Here is a 23471-nt window from a genome sequence, read left to right as displayed (position 1 = left end):
CCAGTAAGGGGCAATGAGAATCAATTTGGCTCTCAAAACGGTAGCTTTCTGGATCACCTGAGGGATCAGAGGAAATGGAGGGAAGGCATAAAGAAGTCCCTGGGGCCAATCCTGGGTCAGAGCGTCTCTGGACGGATGGCCTGATAGAGGGAAGAGGCTGAAGAAGTCTGGACATTTGCTGTTTTGGGGAGTAGCAAAAAGATCGCAACATGGACGACCCCATTCCAGAAAAATCTCTTCCGCTATAGATTGCTTGAGAGACCACTCGTGAGGCATGAGGATAGCTCTGATCAACCTGTCCGCTATAATGTTGGTTTTCCCAGGGATATGCGTTGCTACCAGAAACCGATGAGAGGAGATCGCCCATTGCCATAGTCTGAGCCGACACAAGGGGTAGGACTTGGTTCCGCCCTGTTTGTTGATATACCAAACTACAGACATGTTGTCTGTGTGGACTGCAATTGTCCCTACGGGAAGAAAGTCGTTGAGGGCTTGCAACGTTAAAAGCACTGCTCTCATCTCCAGGACATTTATGTGCAGATGGTACTCGAACGGCTGCCACGTCCCATGAACCATCCTGCCCTGATAATGACCCCCCCACCCGATCAGGGAGGCATCCGTGGTGACAGTGGCTATCGGGGATGGGGTACAAAGTACCTGCCTTGGTGAACCTGAGACGATGTGATCCACCAAGCAAGATGCTCTTTGCATGTCTGTGTCACCAGAATCTGGTGACGCATTGGAAGTTGCTGGTATGACCACTGTGTGAACAGCATCCACTGAAGAAGGCGCATGTAGAATCGAGCCAGGGAAGAAGAGTAATGGCCGCAGCCATGAGACCTAATACCTTTAGAACCATTCTGGCCTGTATTTTCTTGCTGGCCAGAATGATCCTGACATGAGTCTGAATGTCTGAAACTCTTTGTTCTGTAAGGGTAGCTGACATCCGAACAGTGTTTAAGTTTGCGCCTATGAAGGTAATAGACTGGCAGGGCGATAAGGATGACTTTTGAAGTTGATTGAGATGCCCAAATGAGAACAAAGGTCTATTGTGTAATCCCTGGCTTGTATAAGCTGATGCCTGGTGGTGGCTGACAGGAGCCAGTCGTCGAGATACGGAAACACCTGGAATCCTTGACGTCTCAGGTGAGCCGTGACCACTGCCATGCATTTGGTGAACACTCTGGGGGCTGTAGTGAGACCAAAGGGCAGGGCTCTGAACTGGAAATGACTGGACCCCAGCCGAGCGGAGAAATCTCCTGGAGCGTCTGTGAATTTTTATGTGATAGTACGCATCCTGAAGATCTATTGAGCACATCCAGTTGTCCTTCTGTAAGAAGGGCAGAATTGACTGAAGAGTAACCATTCGAATCTTGTCTTCCTGACAGACTTGTTGAGTCTGCTGAGATCCAATATTGGTCTCCAGTCTCCCGTCTTTTGGGGACCAAAAGAACCTTGAGTAGATTCCGGGCTCTGAATGGTCTATTGTAACTGGCTGAATGGCTCTTTTGCAGTAGTTTTGAGATTTCTGACTCTGCAATCTCCCTTAGACCGGGTGGTACATCTGGAAGGGAACTTGAGGGAAGGGACTTTCCTCGAAAGGAATTATGTAACCCTTGGATATGATCGACTGTACCCATCTGTCTTGAGTGAGGGAATGCCAGGCTTCTGGGTACAGTGATAATCTTCCCGACTGCCTCCAAGGAGGGACAGCCGGGCAACACCTCAGGGATGCTGAAAGGGCTTGTCAGAGAGAGGCTCCCTGTTTCCCTGGTTCTTCGGACCCCTCTGCCTCTAGAGCGTCTGTTGTTGTTACCCCTCTGCCTCTAGGGGTAAACTGACCACGTGAATCCGGGCGTGACTCCTTGGGATTTACGGAACCACATCTTCCGCCCTTCTGTCCTTTGGGATAAGGTCTAGAAGGGGTGGAAAACGGACTCCAACAGCAGAAAGAGTCTTGCCGTCCTGCTCGCACCTGGTCAAGGTTTCCTTCACCTGAGGGCCAAACAAAGCTGACCCATCAAAGGGAGAATTTGTGAAGGACGCCTTAAAGGGATCAAAATCACAAGCCGCATCCAGGCTTGGCGTCTAAGAGCCACACCTGTACCTTCTACTGCTCCATCCGCAGCATAAGATATTAGCCGCATGGAGGAGTTTGCAATGGAATTGAGGGTTCATAGCTGCGAAGCAATTTTTCTTGAGCCCCTGCAGCTGTTGGATCCTGAACTACTTCTCCCAGCTCCTTCAGGATATCCTCTGGAGTCTGGTGAAGTGACATAGGTAATTCAGCGAACGCATAGCAAAGGTCGCTGAGGAAAACATCCGCTTACCGTACCTATCCATGGTCCTAGAGTCCTTATTAGGAGGATGGACGGGCACGGAAGGATCTGCAAGTTCCTTTTGGTGGCCGCAGCCACCACCATGGCATCAGCGGGGACACCCTTAGTAAGGAATTGTTTGTCACACGGGCAGTGATAAATTTTGAAGGCCTCCTAGGGACTGGCTCTACAGAGTCAGGAGCGTGCAATAACCTGCATAAGGGGTCGAAGGCGGAGACACCCAGGAGGTGGAGGGCCGAGATCCAAACGCCTCTAGGTATACAGACTCATCCTCAGAGGGATTGTTGGTGGGCCAGTTTCCCTCTGTTTCAGAAGTTCTAGGATGTCTGAGAAGGAGACATCCTCAGAGGGGATCTAGGGATCCCTCTGACTCATCAAAGTCAGTATCCGTGACAGACTCGGGGAGTCTACATGCTTCCTCTTACAAGTCCTCTTCCTAGGAGGATCTCGAAACATCAGGAGAATCCTCGGAAGAGGGGAAATTTCAAATGGGGAAACCTGAGGCGGAGGATCTCTTGGTCCTGTAGCAAGAGAAGTGGCAGATATGTCAACAGGTACTATAGAGGGAGGAGCTACGGGAACAGACTGCTGACTGATACCAGTGGCCAGTACACTCTTCATCACAATGCTCCCTCCCAGGCAGGTCCGAGAGAACCCGCTCCAAGAGCTAGGAACTCCAGGGACCACCGAAGGGAAGTCTCCGAGGCAGATGTCGGAGCCGAGCTCACCAAGGCCGAGGCTCCAAGGGAAGAGCGGGTTCGGACAAGGGTCCGATGCCACTCACCCCTCGGAGGAGACCATGGAAGCCCGACCACGAATCCCTCTAAGGAAGGTCTCAAGAGGAGATAAGAGTAGAGGCTGAAGGAACAGAAGGGGGTATCCGTCCTCCAGCCGTAGCAGTAACCATTCCCGAAGACTCCAACTCCAAGCTCTGGGGTAGAGTTGAAGGAGGAACTGTAACGGGGTGTGGACCAACAGTCGTCTGTTGAGACGGACTGTGTAACATTTGGGCCAGTACCTGTGACTTAAGTAATCTACTGACCACTCTCTCTAGGTCATGATCTGACAACCTGGATGACCTTGAAGATCGGCTCCGATGGCTCCGTTCCGATAGAAGAGGTGAAGCCAGAGCCGAAAGTATCGGCTCCAAGGAAGGAGACCTCGATCTCTTCCTGCAAAGAGCCATCGGAGCCGATACTGTAGATCCTGTCGGAGCCGCCCTCTGGGAGCCGACAGGAAGCCTCGATGTATCGGCTCCAGCCGGAGCCGATACAGCCACCAAAGTAACGGTGTCGGAGCCGATCGGAGCCGACACCGATGCCTGTGCCACATGGGTGTCGGAACCGATCGAAGTGGACAATACAGATTCGGCACCGATGAAGGCTTTGTTAAGCTAGGATCGGCTCCAGCCGATCTCGACTCAGCACGAGGCCGCAGGCTTAGATACAGAAGCCTGGGCCTTGGAAGATTTTGCTGATTTTGGTGGAGCCGACTTAGCCGGAGAGCCCTCCGGCAAGAAGGCCCCTAAGTATCAGCTTATTACTCTCCTGCAGGACTCTCTGGCTGAAGGAATGACAAATAGCACAGGAGTCCTGCAGGTGAAGAGGGCCCAGACAATACAGGCAAGAAGTGTGACCGTCTGTCAGAGACATCTTCTGACAGCACGAGTCACACTTCTTAAAACCTGAGACCCTCTCCTTTGACATGGTGCTGAAAAAACACACACACACACCAGTCAAAATTAACTTAAATAAAATACCAAAAGGTATTCTATAAAACCAACACACACACCCTAACAGGGATGGGATAGGGAAAGTTTGACTAACAAAATTAAAGGAGACAGGGATTTTCTGTCAGAAAAGGTACAAAATAAACTTAAAACTATCAATAAAAGGTTTTTTTACTAAAAGGGGCTTAAATCTCACAATAGTGAATAACTTACCAGGAGCTCGTAAAAAGGAGACCTCCTAATCGTGGCGGCAAACGAGATCTGGGTACTTACCGCCTTGCATCATGGGATATGGGGCTGCCTCGAGCTGGTAAAAGTGACTCTCGAGCTTAGCAGAGTCGGAGCCGAGGGATCGGCTCCGAACCCATCAAGCAAGAATGAAGGCGAGATTGACAACTTAACATTATTACTCATCTTTAAGTGAGGGTCTCACATTGGAATCAGTGGTGAGGATTGAAGTTCCTTAGTTACTGACCCAGGTAAGTAGGGGATGTCACATATTGGTGGCAGTTCGGTGGGATAGTAACCGGATGTCACACATTGCTGGCAGTTCAGTGGGATATTAACCAGATGCCACATACTGGTGGCAGCGGTGTGGGATTTTTAATTGTAATTCAATAGCCTGTGAGTAGTTGTCATAAAGAAATCTTCATGTCCACTTGAAAGACAAGGCATCTGTCCTCCAAGTCAGGGGGCAAGGTGTCCTTGTGAAAAACCGAGGGAGCTATGTATTGTTTTCTGAGGCAAACAACCCTATTTGTGGTGTACCCCATTTCTGGACCATGTCTAGGAAGATCTGTTTGTTGAGCATCCATTTGTGGAGGTCTTCCATTGACCTGATAAGGGAGTCTGCCAGGACATTGCCCTGGGAGGAAATGCATATTGCTTAAAGGAGCATGTTCCCCATGATGGTCAAGTCCTAAACAGTCTGAGCCTACTTGTATAGTTGGTAGGATTTGTCCCTCCTTGTTTGTTTATGTACCATACAACTGTTGTGTAGTCTGTTTCTAGAGATGGGAGAACATTTTTAGGGCCTGAATGAGAGCTCTCATCTCCTTCAGGTTGATGTTCTCTGTCCAGAGACTGGATTTCCAGCAACACTGGACCTTGTGAGTCCCTGTCTATGCCGCCAAGTTTTGTCAGAAGTGTCTGGGTGCAACTCTTGAATTGGAGTCTGCATCTTAAGGGCAGCCCTGGATTGAGATTCTCTTGTGACACCCACCAAAAGATCTCCCTCTTCAGTCAACGGATTGAGTGGGATCTGTGTATCCAGGATGTGAGTGTGTTGAGACCATTTCCTCAAGATACCACTGAATTTTCTGGGTCTATATCACAACATCAAAGACGCATTACTTCAAATGCGTCTTCATCGAACCCATAAAAACGAAAACTGAAAACAGCGAAACTACATATGAGCAACTCTTTCCCTGGGAAAGAAATTGCTTGTTCAAAAAAAAAAATGTATCACTACACACAAAACAAAGGGGGGGGGCTGTGCCCCCCACACACCCCTTACTAAATATATCAACTCCGAGATCGTACTACAGTTTACAAAACAGCAAACTACTGAAGGCAGGCAAGCGATTTCTTTCCCAGAGAAAGAAATCGCTCATATGCCCCTTCGCTGCTTTCAGTTTTCGTTATTTTAAGTTCGGCAAAGACGCATTTGAAATTATGCGTCTTCGACGATCTAATAGGAACCCGAATTTTCCTCATATGCAGCCTGGCTGGTGGTAGTATTGGAATGGCTGCAGCCATGTAACCTAGTGCTCTGAGCAACAACATTGCAGAGCAGATTTGGAGAGATAAGAGGGACTGGAAGTAAGCTGTGAAACTCTGCATCTTTTCCAGGGGCACGGCCTACAAATTATTTGTGTCCAATCTGCAACCTAGGAAAACTAGGTCTTGAGTGGGTTCCAGAGAAGACTTTCTGAAACCGACATGGTACCTCAGATGCAGGAGGAGGGTGAGGGTGAACTTGATTTGCAGTAATAAAGTCTGACGTGATGAAGCTTGGATTAACAAATTGTCTAGATAAGGCAACTGAAGGAGGCTGGAGGCTGGCAAAATATCTGTATTCCCCGAGTCCTGCAAAAGGCTATTACCAGAGTTTGGCACTTTGTGAAAACTCTGGGAGCATTAGAAATTCCAAAGGGCAACGCAGATAACTGAAAATGTGATGAACTAATATAAAACTACAGAAATTTCCTGCAGGGTGGGTGGATAGGAATATGCAGGAAGGCATCCTTCAAATCCAGACACACCAGTGAGGCCTAGGAAGGATAAAGGAAAGAAGGGTCTGAAGAGCCAGCATTTTGAAAGTAGGTCCCTTGAGGAAGGTGTTGAACTAAAAGGTTGAGTATGGGTCTGTACGATGGGCAGAAGGCGGCATAATTGCTTGTGGGAAGAGGACGGAATGCCTTTGAAAGAAGGGAGTTTTTTCCAGGGCATTATGTATCCTTGTTTGATAAAGGCGAGATACCACTTGTCTACTGTGATCATCTCCTAGTTTGTAATAGAAAAAAGTGAGTATTTTGGAAAGGGGAAGGGAAAGTTAGAGAGGGTAGAGGTTAGGGAGAAGATAGACGTGCTGACTTATCTGAGAAAGGAGGCCTTCCAGACATGGGGTCCCTTCCAGATTTGTCCTGGAACTTTTTGCTGGATGCTTTCTTTGTGTTTTGGAGTACGCCTATGGTCCTTCCTGACTTGGCCAGAGAATTTCTTTAGTAACTGGGCACAGAGGTAAGCAGAATTTGTCTGCAGTCCTTCATAACTTTGTCTTGCTCTTGCATAGTCTTGATAAAACTAGCAGCCTGTGGTCCAAACAAAAGATCCTTGCCCAGAAGGGACTCTAGAAGCTTACCTTTGAAATATCCAGAGAGAGGTAGGCAGTGTAGCCATGTGTATCTTCTAATAACTGAGCAAGGAGCTGCAGCTTTAGAGGAAGCCTCAACAACAGCAGAGCTACAAGTTATGTTATACCTACCTACCTGAGTAGCTTTGGCTACCCAGGGAAAAACTTGCTTTTTAGGATCTGGCCCTTCTGTGTCAGTAACAGTCTTATTGATGATGGCAAGGAAAGAGAAAAGGTATTTGGTGATGAGAGTCTGATAACTGATGGCCCTGAAGGCCAGAGTAGAGGAAACATGAACTTTCTTTCCCCAACAGTCCATGGCCCTGCTGTCCTCCTCTAAGGGAACAGCATTAGTCCCACTAGGCTGATAGCCTCCTTTCAGGGGAAACCCAAAGTGGTATTTATACTACTACAGGAAATTTGGCCAGGATATTGGGGAACTTCCCCTACTCTGTAGGAATGCTCATGTCCCATTCCTATCACAGTGGCAGCTAGGAGGACAGTGTGTGGCAAGGAGAAAATGGCAGAAGCCACAGAGATGAATGTCAATGCTGTAGAGAATACTACTGAAACTATTTTGGATTCAGAAGTTGTTTTGCAGCAAAGCTTGTTTGCTGAAACAGGACATGAAGAATCTGCAAGTGATTCTTGTGTTATTACCTCCCTTCAGTCAGAAGGGTTGCAGGATGATATAATGAAGGAGATGTTGTTGCACAATTTTCAAGAAAAAGAAACAGTCATTTTTGAAGGGTAACAGTGGAACAGAAAAGAACTCTTATGCTGAAAAAATGAAAAAGAGCACAAGGGCAGGAAAAAGAAAGAAAAAGGTTGAAGATAATATAAAGCAGAAGTATGTGGTGAAGACTTAAAATAAAGAAGAAAAAGAACTAGACACGGATGAAGTATGGGACAAATTAATAGTTTCTTTGGGCGTAAAAGCTCAAGAGGATATGTAATGGAAATTTTTATTGCGGAATATGAAAAGAAGAACTGCAATCCTTGGAACTTGTATATAATAAAAGCATTTAACAGAAAAACAAAGAATATTCATGTTCAATTTCAACACAGACTTTGAAAGGACATTTAAAACACTTGTATAAAGAAGTGCTGGATATTGTAAAGGTTTACGATAAAAGGGGGTTATGGACTGGTGGATGGGATTGTAATATTTTGTTAAAGATAGAAAAGGGTAAAATTATACATATTCCAAGTATGAAAAAAATATTTAAGGAAATATGAGTGTAGTAAAATACTGGGGACAACCCAAAACATTTTTTTTCTAGAAAAGAAGGACATTTGATAAATAACTGTGACAAAAAGAAATGTTATATTTGTGGGAAACTGGATCATATTGCAAGAAAATGTGAACTGAAATGCTATTAAAGTAACAAAATTGGATATGTATGGATGGATTGCAAAACTGAAACTGATAAGGAAAATGAAGAAAAAAAGGAAGAAAATGAAAAAAAGAGAGAACGCATCAGAAGTGGTAGAAGTGGAAAATAAACTAGATAAAAAACACAAAGAAAGAAATAAAAACAAGGAAATAGAGGAAGGTTCTGAAATAATTGCTGAAAATTGTAAACTGGAAAGCAGTAAAAGGAACAACAATAATTCTATAGGTAAAAAGGTAAAAGAAAAGGAACAAGTATAAAAGAAAAAAGGAAATGGTGAAAAATAAAATCACATTATAATTTATAGAAAGTTAAGGAAAAGGGAAAGCAATAATTTTAGAGTGTTTTCTGTAAATGTGAATAGTATTGCAAATACAGTGAGAAGGATAGAGATTTTGGATTGGTGTGATAAATGTGATGTAGATGTAATTATATTAGAAAATACAATATTTTTAATGAGTGAAGAAAGATTACAAACCAAAAAAATTATGGGGGAGATAATTCAGAATTTGGGAAATGACCAGTGTTCTTGTATAGTTATGTGTTGCAGAAGTTCAGTGAAAATACCAGATATAACTTTAGTAAGAATGGGAAGATTAACTATTGTGGATTTAAGATGGAATAAACAAATATACAAAAATTTTAGCATTATATGCTTATGCTACTTGTAAAGAAAGGGAAAGTTTATTTTACCAGATTCTAGACTATGTAGTGATAAATATGATTATTATAGCGACAGGAGATTTTAATTCTAATTTAATAGGCAAGCGGAAAAAGAAAGGAAATGATGCAATAAAATGTCATAAATTATGAAATGTGATTAATTATTTGGGATACAAATTCATGGACTTACAGAAGGGGTAATTACTGAGCAGAAGTAGATTATAGTATCAGAAGGACTAATCACAGAAGAAGAAGAGAAATTTGAAACAGGATTTTCTGATCTAGCAATATGGATGCAGATAAAGAAAAGAAATAATACATATAAAAACAGGCAAAGAAATGAAAAAGCTAAATGAGAAAACATGGGATGAAGAAGAAAAGGGATTAATAATACAGCTATGAAGATATCACATTACTCCAAGAGCATTTTACAAATATTGGTTTGAATGCAGGATGATTTTTAAGGTAAAATATAAAAAAATAATATTTCTTACACTGGCAGTATGATATGAGAAGAGTAGAAAAAGAAAAATACAGGAGAGTACGATGCATTAGAAGATTTAGAAAATAACAGAGGATATTATGATAAATAACTTTACAGAAAGAATCAAGAAAAGATTAAGATGGTATTATTCAAGCAAAAATATTTCTTGCAAGGAAAAGAAAAGTATCAGCATATTTAAGTAGATTAGTAAAGAAATACAGTAGTGTAATCAGAAAAAATAAAAAAAATGCAAAAGGAGAAACAGAAAAAAAAACAGGAACAAATTATGAATGTTGTAGTACAGTATGTAAAAGAAATGTTTTAAAAAAAAGAAGAAAATGAAAATAATATGTAAAGTAAAAAAATGTTTTCAGAGCAAAAAAATAACAAATTTGAAAAGGAGGTTTCTTTTGTATGAGTTAGGAAAAAAGTATTAGGACAAGTGAATCTAGATTTGGCTGCAGGAGTAGATGGAATATGATATGAAACATATAAAAATTTAATGGACTGGCAAAAAGAATATTTTTAAAGGTTTTAAATGGATGGCTAAATGACGGTTTTATGTATGAAAAATTATGTATGAAAAATTATGTAAAGGAATTCTTAAATTTATTTGAAAGAAAGAGAAAAGCCAATTAAAAAAACTGGAGACCAATAGTACGAAATAATAATGGCTATAAGATCTTTATGAAAGTAACAGAGAAGAGATTTTAAATTAAGACTGGAAGCATTATGGAGAACAGTATATATACTGTTATATATATATATATATATATATATATATATATATATATATATATATATATATATATATATATATACATATAAAGGGGAGGGGATGTCAAGAAGTATTAATTATACTGAGAGAATGTTGATGACATTATAAATAGAAGAGAAAAAGCTAAACATGTGATAGAGGATCTTACTAAGGCATTTGGTACAACAGGACATGCAATTTTATGGGCAATAATGAAATAATACAATACAAGTGAGAACATTAGGAAATTATGTATGTCCACATATAGTAATGATAAAGTAAAAGTTCTAGTAAATTGTTGGTTAAGTAAAGAAATACGCCTAAGGAGGGGTATACAGCATGGATGTCCAATGAGCTGTACATTATTTTTGCTTTAGTTATGAATGTGACTGTAAGAGAAATAAATTGTAAAATGAATGAGGCTGGTACAGAAATACTGAAGGATTAAGAATTCCAGTTTTAATTTATGCAGATGATATTATAGTAATTGCAAAGAATAATACTTAGACAAAAGAACGAATACTTGGTCTTAATGAGTGTTCAGAAGCAATATGTATGACTTTAAACAAACAGAAAAGTAAAGGATTAGTTGATGTGGTTAAGATAGATTAGGTATAACATTTGGGAATAAGAATACAAGCAGAATTCAATGGGAAAATAATAGAAACATTAAAAGTAAGTTGTTCTTTCTGAAAACATATAGGTTATCATTTTAGAAAAAGGTACATTTAATAAATTCACTATTAAATGGAAAATAGCACATTTAGTGCATTCATGTTGCCAACAAACTCTGAAAAAGAATTACTGCAGGTATTTTTTTTCATTTATATGGATTATAGATTGAATCTAGTAAAAAGATGAAGATGAGTTTTGTATCTAAATAAAGAGGAGGGAGGTTTAGGGGTAATTAACCTACTTCACTGAATTTATATAAAGTGTTAAAGTGGATAAATGAAAAAAAAAAAAACAAGGGATTAGTTGCAAAATATTTAAATACAAGTTATAATAAATGTGGGGGTATGGTAAAAAAATGAGTAAAATGGAAATACAATGTATAAATGAAGATATTAAATGCTATTAAGAAAAACAATGGAAAAATAAAAATTGATGTAATAGAAATGGAAAGAAAATTATGGTATATTTAATGGAAAATGGACCCTGGCAACAATATTGAGTAAAATCAGATGGTGATTATGGATAAAGGAGTGAGGGTCTAATAAGGATGAAAACTTGGTATAATAATTCTGAAGGTATAGAAGGTATAGTAGTAAAGGAAGGAGACTAAAAATTGTATATTTGTAAATTTGAAAATAATGTTTTTTAAATAAAGGACCCCTATTCTTTTCAATGTGTGCCATGGGATCTTTTACATGCACCTGAGCTACCACCAACTCAAGCAGATGGAACCTAGGTTTAAGGTCCCATCCAAAGGATTTGCTCTGGTACCGCTGTAAACTTCAAGTTGTCTCTGTGACCCATCTGCATTTTCAGTCAGGTTATGTGCCATTTGTGCACATTCTAATTATGTATCTACCACTTCACTTCCATCTCCTTTTCAGCAGTTTGTACACCAGTTGTTTAATTGGAATAACTGGTTAAAACATCTTCTACTTTCTGCAGCCTCTTGTTATTTGTCTCTGTATATTCCAAAAGGAAACCACTTCTCTAAAAAAAACCTCAGAGTACACTTAGCCACTCTTTTACTCTAAGGTAACCAAAGAATTTTCCCCTACAGATGCCACTACTATCTGCTTTTAATATAGCAAGGGAAGCCAGAATATGGGCAAACCCAGACGAAATGGTTTACTAAAACATCCAGCCTCTCTGAAAAAGACAGTGCTGTATTTTAGAAATTGTAATCTGAACTGCATGAATAAAACAAGAGTCAAACCTACACTGAAGGAAGCATCAATACATGCTGAAAACAATAATAAAAATATTGCTGTCCACACCACAGCCCAAATAAAGTAATTTCAAAAATGAAAACCTGTGATGCCCCCTCACAGAAGGTAATAATGTATCCCACTAGGGACCAGCACTCTACTTGCTCAATCTAGCAGTAAGGCTCTTGTGTGTAAAATCAGAGCAGGTAAGGAAGAGTTTATATAAGAATGAAAACAATTCCTTCTGTTCAAATAACTGGCCAACAGTCTGCTTAGTAGGGTAGCCACCTTGCTTATGGAGTGTTGGATGCCGATTAAATATCCCTGATATTATGTTCTGCATAATTTAGATAGGTTATAGGCCTGTCATAAGTGACTCAGTGAACTTCAGAGAAGACCATAAGTAAAATGTGGCTCCCTATTGAAATGTTGGCACTCAAAATGCAGAGTGCTGACAAGCTGGGGGAAAAAAGCCAGAAAACACAGGAGAAGGGTGAATCTCAAAAATTGCTCTCCTCTTTTAAACTTCTTTTTACAGGGAGCAATTTCCCCCTGCACCCCCTCCCCCATACTGGATGGCAACCCCCAACACCCCAAAACTTATATATACCAAATACGAGACTGCTACACTTCAGAGAAAAGTGAATATTCAGAGAAATGTCATCTACGACTTGGTATATGTAAGTCCATTCTTTCGGTCATTCAGTTTCTATATTTCGGGAATCACTCTAGTGGGTCCCAACATTAAAAAGGGTTACTGTAAAATGCACTTCATTCTTGCTTTTACAACCCTTTCTTACTTTGCAGTGCCAGACACCAACAACCCAGAATAAGGTTAGGAATGCAATTTAAAACAATTCTGAATCAAAATAAGCTGCATAACACACTTAACACTGAAAACCAGCATGCCTACCAACGGTTTAACTCAATACAAACATCTCATTCAAAACAGAAAACTGCAGCAGTATAAATAATAATGCAGTTCAGCTTAACAGTCAAAAGACATCTACAAAATACACAATACATTGGTGTCTACTAACTGTTCGGACACTGGAGAGAGAAGTCAGGGGTCATGGAAGTGAGCAACCACTGCTGGCTTTCCCATCCTGAAGGAAGGAAAGCATCTCTGGTCCATTACTTGGGTGGTGCATAGTGGGATTTCTGGGCACTGCATCTGTGGAGATTGGACATAAAGAGCACATTCTTTAATAGTGTAGATGCTGTAAGCCCTGGGGAGCATGTTCATGGAGGTGAGCATGTTTACCCAGGAAGGTGCACTGTATTTGTAGATCACTGGAGTGCTTTTAATAAGGGATAACATCTCAGCTGGAGGCCTGCCTGACAAAATAACTGACATGTTCCCTACCACCAGACACTTACTTCTCAAAGATGGAGAGGGGTTGTCAATTAAGGCCAACTTGAGGAAGAAATTAATTTTGGCTGTCACCTTGGGGAGGGAATGGGCCCAACCTTTAATCTGATCCGGGGAAGCTGGTGAACTCATTGAGCCCAACGACTCTGGGACAGAAGGCAAGGCTTGTTGAGCTCACTCTGTGGGACTGGTCTTCCTTCTCAGGAGAAACAAATGGAACAATCTAGCACTAGTAACAAGGACCACTGGGTCAGTCAGTCGAGTTGGGGTAATACAGTACTATTACCCAAGATGCGAAGAAAATGTAGAATATACAGGAAAAAAAAATAAACCGGTCTTATACACACTACAAATACACTCAAACATGCAGGTTAACCTCAGTGTAAGTTTAAATGAATCACGATTATTTAAAATATTTTCAGCTAAAAAGCAAATAAAGTCGCCTCATTTTTCACAACAAAACGGCTAGAACAAAGTGCTATTTGCAGTTCAAGTGCCCCAAGTACAAATAATACCAACAAACATACCCTAGCAAATAACTATGTAAATTCTGAGGTTATAAGGCAGCTTGCACACTTATCATTTGAAGAAACACATAATATCTGACTCAAAGCATAGAGACATGCCATGAAAATAGTGAGTGTTTGTGTGTTTACCCAACCCTCTGCCTTTTCTGAAACAAAGAAATTATACCTCATGCCTTATCCCTCTTGGTTTACTGCAAAGAAGAATTCCCACATGCATACAATGTTTTATAATTCAGGTTTCCTGAATGTCAGTACTACAAATTACCAAAGTACATTTTCCTATCAAGTCTCTTCTCATCCACAGAATTTTATATTACAATACAACAGGGTCGATTTCAAATTAACACAGTATGTCGAGCACATAAATGGACATTACTTGTATTCTTACACACAATCCACAGAATAGAACTAAACTGCATCAAACACAGGCCAAACTAATTAAATATCACTTGCAAATGTCTTTTAGAATTTTAGTTGTTTTTTTTTCAACTATTTCAAGCATTTTTCAATCAAACTATTAAGTGAGACAGTTCAGCAGTCAGTTGTATAAAACAGGATGTGGAGTGGTACACAAATTGTAATCCAGACATATTTTTCATACCTCTAGTCCAAAGAAAGCCTGCACGCTGTTAGTTCGATCAAGGCAATCCAAGCAGTTGGTTCGATTGGTGCCACTCTGAAGTCTGTAAAGAACATTTAATTGAAACAACTTTGATGTGTAAATAACTACAGTGAAAATGTTTGCTACTGAATTCACTAATGAATACTCCCCCACAGCAAGACAATTAGAAAGATATAATGCACTTCCCAGAAATGCTTCTCCCATATGAAATTCTAATTTTAGGCAGAAGTATCCCACAGGAGAGACAGGTACAGTAATTTCTTAAGCAAAAACTATGGTATACTGAAACAAGTTTACTTACAAGAACTGTACTTCCTTCATCAATCATCAGTTTTTTAAAAGCATTCCAAAACTAACAATTGTTAAGATGCTTATGAAACACATTACGAAAAAGTAATATCTTATACACAAGGCATGGGCAATTACCTTACACTGGTATAGTAGTGTCATGGCACAAAAGAACTAAATGAGTTGGTTTGGGTTGATCACTGATCTCTAAATCCTTTTTTCCATCTTTCTTTTTTCTTTTGAACAAGTCTCCTTTATTAATTTTCACTTAAATAGTCATTCAATCATCATGACTAAATCCAATCAAATTATTATGCCACCAAATTCAAAAAGAAGGATAATATTCTGGATACAGCCGTTATAACAACAGTCTTAAAACCTGACCAAGTGTAACTGTACAGTGGTACAAAACTTTATTCCTGACTACAGTTAATTAGGCCTACATAACAGAATAACATCGACTATGTGCCTTTCTTCTGAAAGCCAGTAGATATCACATATTAAACATATCACTCTACATATTGCCATCCAACATTATTCAAGTGAAATTATGCATGGCGTTTCTCAGGCAAGATGTACAACTTTCAAGTAGTCATCTATTAGAGATGGATTCATTCTCTTAATAAAACTACATAATGGTAAACTATTTAGTACTGATTTCCTTCTCCCTTAAAGAATTTCACTAATGCTTTACAGCCCTCACTTCACCAGTCCCAGTTTCTGAACAGTTTGCTGCTAAAGTCTATGCGTTTATTAGCTTAAAATTAAAATGTTACAGTGACTCATCTATACTTATGTTCCAAGGATGCTCTTTTCCTATTATTCTTCTTATAAAGTCTTTTCTCAGAATTTAGACAAAGTACCGCAATGAGAAGTTATGTACCTACCATAACATTCCATGTTAGTTGTCTTCTCTCGCCTTCTTTCTTGCTTGATGGGTTCGGAGCCGATCTTCGGCTCCGACTCGGCACTTGCTAAGCTCGAGAGTCACTTTTACCAGCTCGAGGCAGCCCCATATCCCATGATGCAAGGCGGTAAGTACCCAGATCTCGTTTGTTGTCTATAGGCAATAACACCTAGCATAAAAAAAACTTCCCAAAGGAAGAAAGAAGGAGAGAAAAGCCTGAAGGATGGTTAGGAGGACCAGTACTGTATGGTCTTAAGAAGCATACTTCCATGTAGAGAGAAAAGGTCTGTCCAGGCCAGGGGAAAGGAGGGAGGGTCGCAAGAAAGAAGGCGAGAGAAGACAACTAACATGGAACATTATGGTAGGTACATAACTTCTCAATGTTAAGTTGTCAATCTCGCCTTCATTCTTGCTTGATGGGACCGTGTCCCTAGCACCTCTATCCTGGGTGGCTCAATGGAACAGACTCTTGAGAACTGTAGAGCCAAAACTGGCTCTGTCCCTGGAGGCCAAATCCAATTTGTAATGAGAAACAAAGGTATGAGGAGTGGCCCAAGTGGCTGCTGCACAAATAGTGTCTAATGGAAGTCTAGCTTGAAAAGCTGTGGAAGTGGCTAAGCTTCTGGTTGAATGCGCTTTAGGTTTCGAGCACAGCTGTTTTCGCCTGAGCTGATAAATTTCGAGATGACAGAAGAAAGCCATCTAGATAAGGTCACTTTTGAGACAGGAAGGCCTTTTTTGTTATCAGCATAAGAAACAAAGAGTTGATCGGATTTCCTGAATTGTTTTGTTCTGTCCAAATAATATCTGAGTTGGCGGTGAACATCAAGATAATGTAACTTTTGTTCCGATCTGTTTGAGTAGTTTGGGAAAAATACAGGAAGATCAATAGCCTGATTCAAATTATTCTTTGAGGCGACCTTAGGCAAAAAGGTCGGATTAGTTCTCAATGATACTCTGTCTTTGTGGAAGACTAAATAGGGGGGGCGAACAGAGAGAGCATGAAGTTCAGATACCCTCCTAGACGAAGTAATAGCAACCAGGAATAAAGTTTTCCATGAAAGAAATTTCAGGGAACATGAAACAGCTGGCTCGAAGGGAGGAAGAATCAAGGATGTCAGCACTAAATTTAGGTCCCATTGAGGAGGAGGACTCCTGATTTGAGGTTTCAGGAGAAAAATTCCTTTTAAGAAGGCTCTACAAAGCCTATGGGACATAATGTTGTGATCTGTGAACCAGACATGAAAGTTCGAGATAGCAGCCAACTGAACTTTGACCGTGGAGGAAGAGGAGCCCGCGTGAAAGATTTCCGCTAAGAAATCCAAAACTGCTTGTACTGGAGCAGTAAAGGGATCAATATTCTTGGCTTTTGCCCAATAAGAAAAATGTTTCCATTTGCTAGTATAAATCCTCCTGGTAGAGGATTTTAAGGAAGCTACTATGATGTCTCTAACAGGATTAGAGATCATAGGAAGCCTGGCTAAGGAAGGAAGTGGAGCAACCATGCTGTGAGGTTGAGAGAAGGGATAGACCGGTGCAGCTGACCAGATTGGTGAATCAGAAGGTCTGGCACTGGGTCCAGATGCCACGGCTGCACCAAAAGGTGATGATGGAGGAACGGAAACCAAATTTGTCGAGGCCAATAGGGAGCAATGAGAATCATTTTGGCTCTCAAAACGGTGGCTTTCTGGAGTACTTGTGGAATCAGAGGAAAAGGAGGAAAGGCATAAAGAAGTCCCTGGGGCCAATCCTGGGTTAGAGCATCTCTGGGGGGATGGCCTGGCAGTGGGAAGAGAGAGAAGTCTGGGCATTTGCTGTTTTGGGGAGTAGCAAAAAGATCGCAACATGGGCGGCCCCATTCTAGAAAAATCTCCTCCACTATAGATTGTTTGAGAGACCACTCGTGAGGCATGAGAATAGCTCTGCTCAATCTGTCTGCTAAAATGTTGGTTTTCCCAGGGATATGCGTTGCTACCAGAAATCGATGAGAGGAGATCGCCCATTGCCAAAGTCTGAGAGCTTCTCGACACAAGGGGTAGGACTTGATTCCGCCCTGTTTGTTGATATACCATACTACAGACATGTTGTCTGTGTGGACTGCAATTGTCCCGAAGGGAAGAAAGTCGTTGAGGGCTTGCAACGTTAAAAGCACTGCTCTCATCTCTAGGACATTTATGTGCAGGTGGTATTCGAACGGTTGCCACGTCCCATGAACCATCCTGCCCTGATAATGACCCCCCCACCCGATCAGGGAGGCGTCCGTAGTGACAGTGGCTACCGGGGCTGGGGGTACAAAGGGTCTGCCTTGGTGAATCTGGGGAGAAGTAATCCACCATGAAAGATGATTCCTGCAAATCTGTGTCACCAGTATTTGGTGACGCATCGGAAGTTGTTGGTAAGACCACTGAGTGAACAACATCCACTGAAGCAGGCGCATATAGAAGCGGGCCAGGGGAAGAAGGGTAATGGCTGCAGCCATGAGGCCCAACACCTTTAGAACCATTCTGGCTTGTACTTTCTTGCTGGCTAGGATGATCCTCGCGTGACTTTGTATATCTGAGATTCTTTGATCTGTGAGGGTAGCTGACATACGAACAGTGTTTAAGTTTGCGCCTATGAAAGTAATAGACTGTCAGGGCAATAAGGAGGATTTTTCGTAGTTGATCGAAATTCCCAATTGAGTGCAAAGATTTATTGTGTAATCCCTGGCTTGAAGAAGTTGATGCCTGGTGGTGGCTGAAAGGAGCCAGTCGTCGAGATACGGAAACACCTGGAATCCTTGACGTCTCAGGTGAGCCGTGACCACTGCCATACATTTGGTGAACACTCTGGGGGCTGTAGTGAGACCAAAGGGCAGGGCTCTGAATTGGAAATGACTGGACCCCAGCCGAAAGCGGAGAAACCTTCTGGAGCGTCTGTGAATTTTTATGTGATAGTACGCATCCTGAAGATCTATTGAGCACATCCAGTTGTCCTTCTCTAGGAAGGGTAGAATTGACTGAAGTGTGACCATTCGGAATCTTGTCTTTCTCACAGACTTGTTGAGTCTGCTGAGATCCAATATTGGTCTCCAGTCTCCCGTCTTTTTGGGGACCAAAAAGAACCTTGAGTAGATTCCGGGCTCTGAATGGTCTGTTGTAACTGGCTGAATGGCTCTTGTTTGTAGAAGTTTTAATACTTCTAACTCTGCAATTTCTCTTAGACCGGGTGGTACATCTGGAAGGGAATTTGAGTGAGAGAAAGGACTTTCCTCGAAAGGAATTTTGTAACCCTCGGATATGATCGACTGTACCCATCTGTCTTGAGTGAGAGAACGCCAGGCTTCTGGGTACAGCGATAGTCTTCCCCTGACTGCCTCCAAGGATGGACAGTCGGGCAACATCTCAGGGATGCTGAAAGGGCTTGTCAGAGAGAGGCTCTCTGCTTCCCTGGTTTTGTGGACCCCCTCTGCCTCTAGAGTGGTGTCTGTTATTGTTACCCCCTCTGCCTCTAGGGGTAAACTGACCACTTGTATCCGGCGTGACTCCTTGGGATTTGCGGAACCACATTTTGCCACCCTTCTGTCCTTTAGGGTAAGGTCTAGAAGGGGTGGAAAAACGGACCCCTACGGCAGAAAGAGTCTTGCCGTCCTGTTCACACCTGGTCAATGTATCCTTCACTTGAGGGCCAAACAAAGCTGACCCATCAAAGGGAGAGTTTGTGAAGGATGCCTTAAAGGGATCTGCAAAATTACAGAGCCGCATCCAGGCTTGGCGTCTAAGAGCCACACCTGTACCTGCGGCCCTACTCGCTCCATCTGCTGCATATGATATCAGTCGCATGGAGGAGTTAGCAATAGAATTAAGGGTTCCTAGCTGCAAAGCAATATTTTCTTGAGCCCCTGCAGCTGTGGGATCCTGTACTACTTCACCTAGCTCCTTAAGGATGTCCCTTTGGAGTCTGGTGAAGTGACATAAGTAGTTCAGCGCATAGCAAAGGTCTCTGAAGAGAACATCCGCTTACCATACCTATCCATGGTCCTAGAGTCTTTATTAGGAGGATGGACAGGTATGGAAGGATCTGCAAGTTCCTTCTTAGTGGCAGCCGCCACCACCATGGCATCAGCAGGGACACCTTTCGTAAGGAATTGCTTATCCGAAGGGGCAGTAATAAATTTAGACGGCCTCCTAGGAACTGGCTCTACAGAGTCAGGAGCAGCCCAAGCCTTTCGAGCAATAACCTGCATAAGGGGGTCGAAAGGCGGAGACACCCAGGAGGTGGAGGGCCGAGATCCAAACGCCTCTAGGTATACAGACTCATCCTCAGAGGGATTATTGGAGGGCCAGTTTCCCCTCTGTTTAAGGAGTTCTAGGATGTCTGAAAAGGAGACATCCTCAGAGGGGGATCTTGGGGATCCCTCCGACTCATCTAAGTTGGTATCTGAAGTGATAGACTCAGAGGAGTCTATGTGTTTCCTCTTACAAGTCCTCTTGCGCGGAGGATCCCCTGACTGATCAGGAGAATCCTCGGAAGAGGGGGTTCTTCCCAGTGGGGAAACCTGAGGTGGAGGATCTCTGGGTCCGGGAGCAAGAGAGATGGCAGAGATATCGACAGGCACCGTAGAGGGAGGAGCTAAGGGAACAGACTGCTGGCTGAGTCCAGTGGCCAGCACACTCTTCATCACCTCAAAGGCTCCCCTCCCAGGGAGGTCCGAGAGAACCCGTTCCGAAGAAATCGGAACTCCAGGGCCCACCGAAAGGGAAGGCTCCGAGGCAGATGTCGGAGCAGAGCTCACCAAGGCCGAGGCTCCAAGGGGAAGAGTGGGGTCGGACAAGGGTCCGATGCCACTCACCCCTCGGAGGAGACCAGGAAGCCTGACCACGAATCCCTCTAAGGAAGGTCTCAAGAGGAGATAAGAGTAGATGCTGAGGGAGCAGAAGGGGGGGGTATCTGCCCCTCAGCCATAGCAGAAACTATTCCCGAATACTCCAGCTCCAAACTCTGAGGTAGAGTCGAAGGAGGAACTGCAAGAGGGTGTGGACTAATAGTCGTCTGTTGAGACGGACTATGTAGCATCTGGGCCAGTGCCTGCGATTTCAATAATCTACTGACCACCCTCTCTAAATCATGGTCAGAAAGCCTGGATGACCTACCTAGATGATCGGCTCCGATGGCTCCGTTCCGAGAGGAGAGGTGAGGCCGGAGCCGAGAGTATCGGTTCCAAGGAAGGGGACCTGGACCTCTTCCTCGAAGGAACCATCGGAGCCGACGAAACCATAGATGCAGTTGGAGCCGAAGACTTTTCGGCACCGACAGAAGGTCTCTATGCATCGGCTCCGGCCGGAGCTGATACAGACATAAAGGTAAGGGTGTCGGAGCCGGTCGGCGCCGACACCGAAGCCTGAGCCACATGGTGGTCGGAACCAGTCGGAGCCGACACCGAAGTGACTGAACCAGTATCGGCACCGATAGCCATCGGTGCCAAAGGTTTATGCAAACCAGGATCGGCTCCAGCCGGAGCCGATCTCGACTCAGAAAGAGTCAGAACCGAGGCCGCAGGCTTAGACACAGAAGTCTGGGCCTTCGAAGACTTAGAAGTCTTGCTCAGAGCCGACTTAGCCGGAGAGCCCTCCGGTTTAAGAAGACCCCTTAAAATCAATTTGTTTCTCCTCTCCTGCAGGACTCTCTGGCTAAAGGAATGACAAATCGCACAGGAGTCCTGCAGGTGGAGAGGTCCCAGGCAGTATAAGCAAGAAGTGTGACCGTCTGTCAGAGACATCTTCTGACAGCACGAATCACACTTCTTAAAGCCTGAGACCCTTTCTTTGGACATGGTTGCAGAAAACACACACAACACAGTCCCAAAGAACAAGTTATCCCAAAAAAAATATCAATAACTAACCTCTCACACACACACACACACACACACACACACACCCTAACAAGGGGGGGAGGGGAGAAGGCCTGACTAAGAAAATTAAGGAGTGAGGGAAATTTTAGTCAGAAAATGCTTAATCTAAACTAAAAACGTTAAATATAAAGTTTTAAAGTGAAAAAGGGGCAAAAATAGTATTATATAAAACACTTACCAGGATCTGGTAAAAGGAGGACCTCATCAGCGAAGCGGCAAACGAGATCTGGGTACTTACCGCCTTGCATCATGTGATATGGGGCTGCCTCGAGCTGGTAAAAGTGACTCTCGAGCTTAGCAAGTGCCGAGTCGGAGCCGAGGATCGGCTCCGAACCCATCAAGCAAGAATGAAGGCGAGATTGACAACTTAACATGAGAGGTTAAAAAAAGAAAAATCAGCCAAACGTATTCATTTAATAGTACAATGCAAATGGTTCTTCCTTCTCAACGTTATTTTAACACACAGAAAACATTAACCTCTCCTTGAGCTTACAAGGCAACCCAATGACCATCCTGAAACCAAAATGCTGAAAAATCTTCAATTAAGTCCCCTCCATTTTTCCTTACAGGGTATATTCAATTATCTCTTCCAGATGTTTCCATCAAGGTACTTAATCTTTTTGCATGGTTCTACTAAATTACAATGACTCTCTCATAAGCTTCGTATTCAAAAAGTAATAAACTTCTAGCTAAATATGGTACTCTGAGATCAAGAATAGCCCTGAAACCACCCCATCCAAGGAGACACTTACAGAGTTTATAACAACCATACATAGATATATATAAATGTATATATATATATATATATATATATATCTATATCTATATATCTATATATATATATATATATATATATATATATATATATATATCTATCTATATATCTATATATATATATATATATATATATATATATACACACACACACACACACACACACACATATACATATACATATGTATTTGTGTGTGTGTGTGTGTGTGTGTGTGTGTGTGTGTGTGTGTATAACTACATATATATAACACCTCAAGTATACATATTGCACTCATCATTTTCATATTACCTTTGTTCACAAATCCAACCTACATCATGACAATACATTCCCAAAAGAAAGAAAAAGTTTTCACTAGATCTACTTATCAGCAGGGCAAACAAGAAACAGTGTACACCAAACACACTCAAGTTTTCTGCATCCTAGAAGTCTTGTTGCTTCAGTTGCCATACTTAACAGCCTTTGTTCATCTTTTAGTAGTTCTCATTGTAACATTTGTTAATGTCTGTTATGTACTTCACAGATAAAGATTCTAGTTGTCTACTGATGTACCATGTTCTTCATCTGTAAATATGTTGTAAGTAATTGCTATGTTAAATTGTTAATCGCTATGTAATCCAATGTAACTACTGTCTATTTTAACTGTGGAGCTTTTCTCCCAGGGCCTCCGCTGAAAATGGACCTACGTCCAGTCGGAAACTCCCGGTCAACAAATTTAAATAAATAAATAAATAAAACTAAAAAAAACAGTACTGAGTATCTTCCACATACTGTCTATACACACACCCTTCTACAGAGAGAAATTATCCAGTACTCATTTTTCACTCAATTGTTTAAAGCAATGCCTCCCTAAATCCCATCTTTCAAGATCCACTTTAAGATGTAGAAGAAAAACAATAGGGTGAACCTACTAATCTTCAGTTTTAGCCTGGCTTTGAACCTACGTTATTAGTTAGCATTCAAAATAAACTCTCATGTCATTTGCAATAA

At 42.1% G+C, this 23471-nt stretch overlaps 1 protein-coding gene across 1 annotated transcript in view; it reads right to left on the bottom strand.

The window, feature by feature from the left end:
• Positions 1-23471, bottom strand: part of SYNJ1 (synaptojanin 1) — a 2168218-nt gene that overhangs the window by 1649892 nt on the left and 494855 nt on the right. Inside the window, exon 10 of the mRNA XM_044071423.1 lies at positions 14604-14685. Within this exon, the coding sequence (XP_043927358.1) occupies positions 14604-14685 (82 nt within the window). The remainder of the gene's footprint in view (positions 1-14603; positions 14686-23471) is intronic.

The sequence above is a fragment of the Protopterus annectens genome, chromosome 5.part0 (assembly GCF_019279795.1).
Source record: "Protopterus annectens isolate FY-2018-M chromosome 5.part0, PAN1.0, whole genome shotgun sequence".
Taxonomy (NCBI): Eukaryota; Metazoa; Chordata; order Ceratodontiformes; family Protopteridae; genus Protopterus; species Protopterus annectens.
Note: the sequence above shows the minus strand (reverse complement) of the source record. Positions and strands in the feature narration are given on the sequence as shown.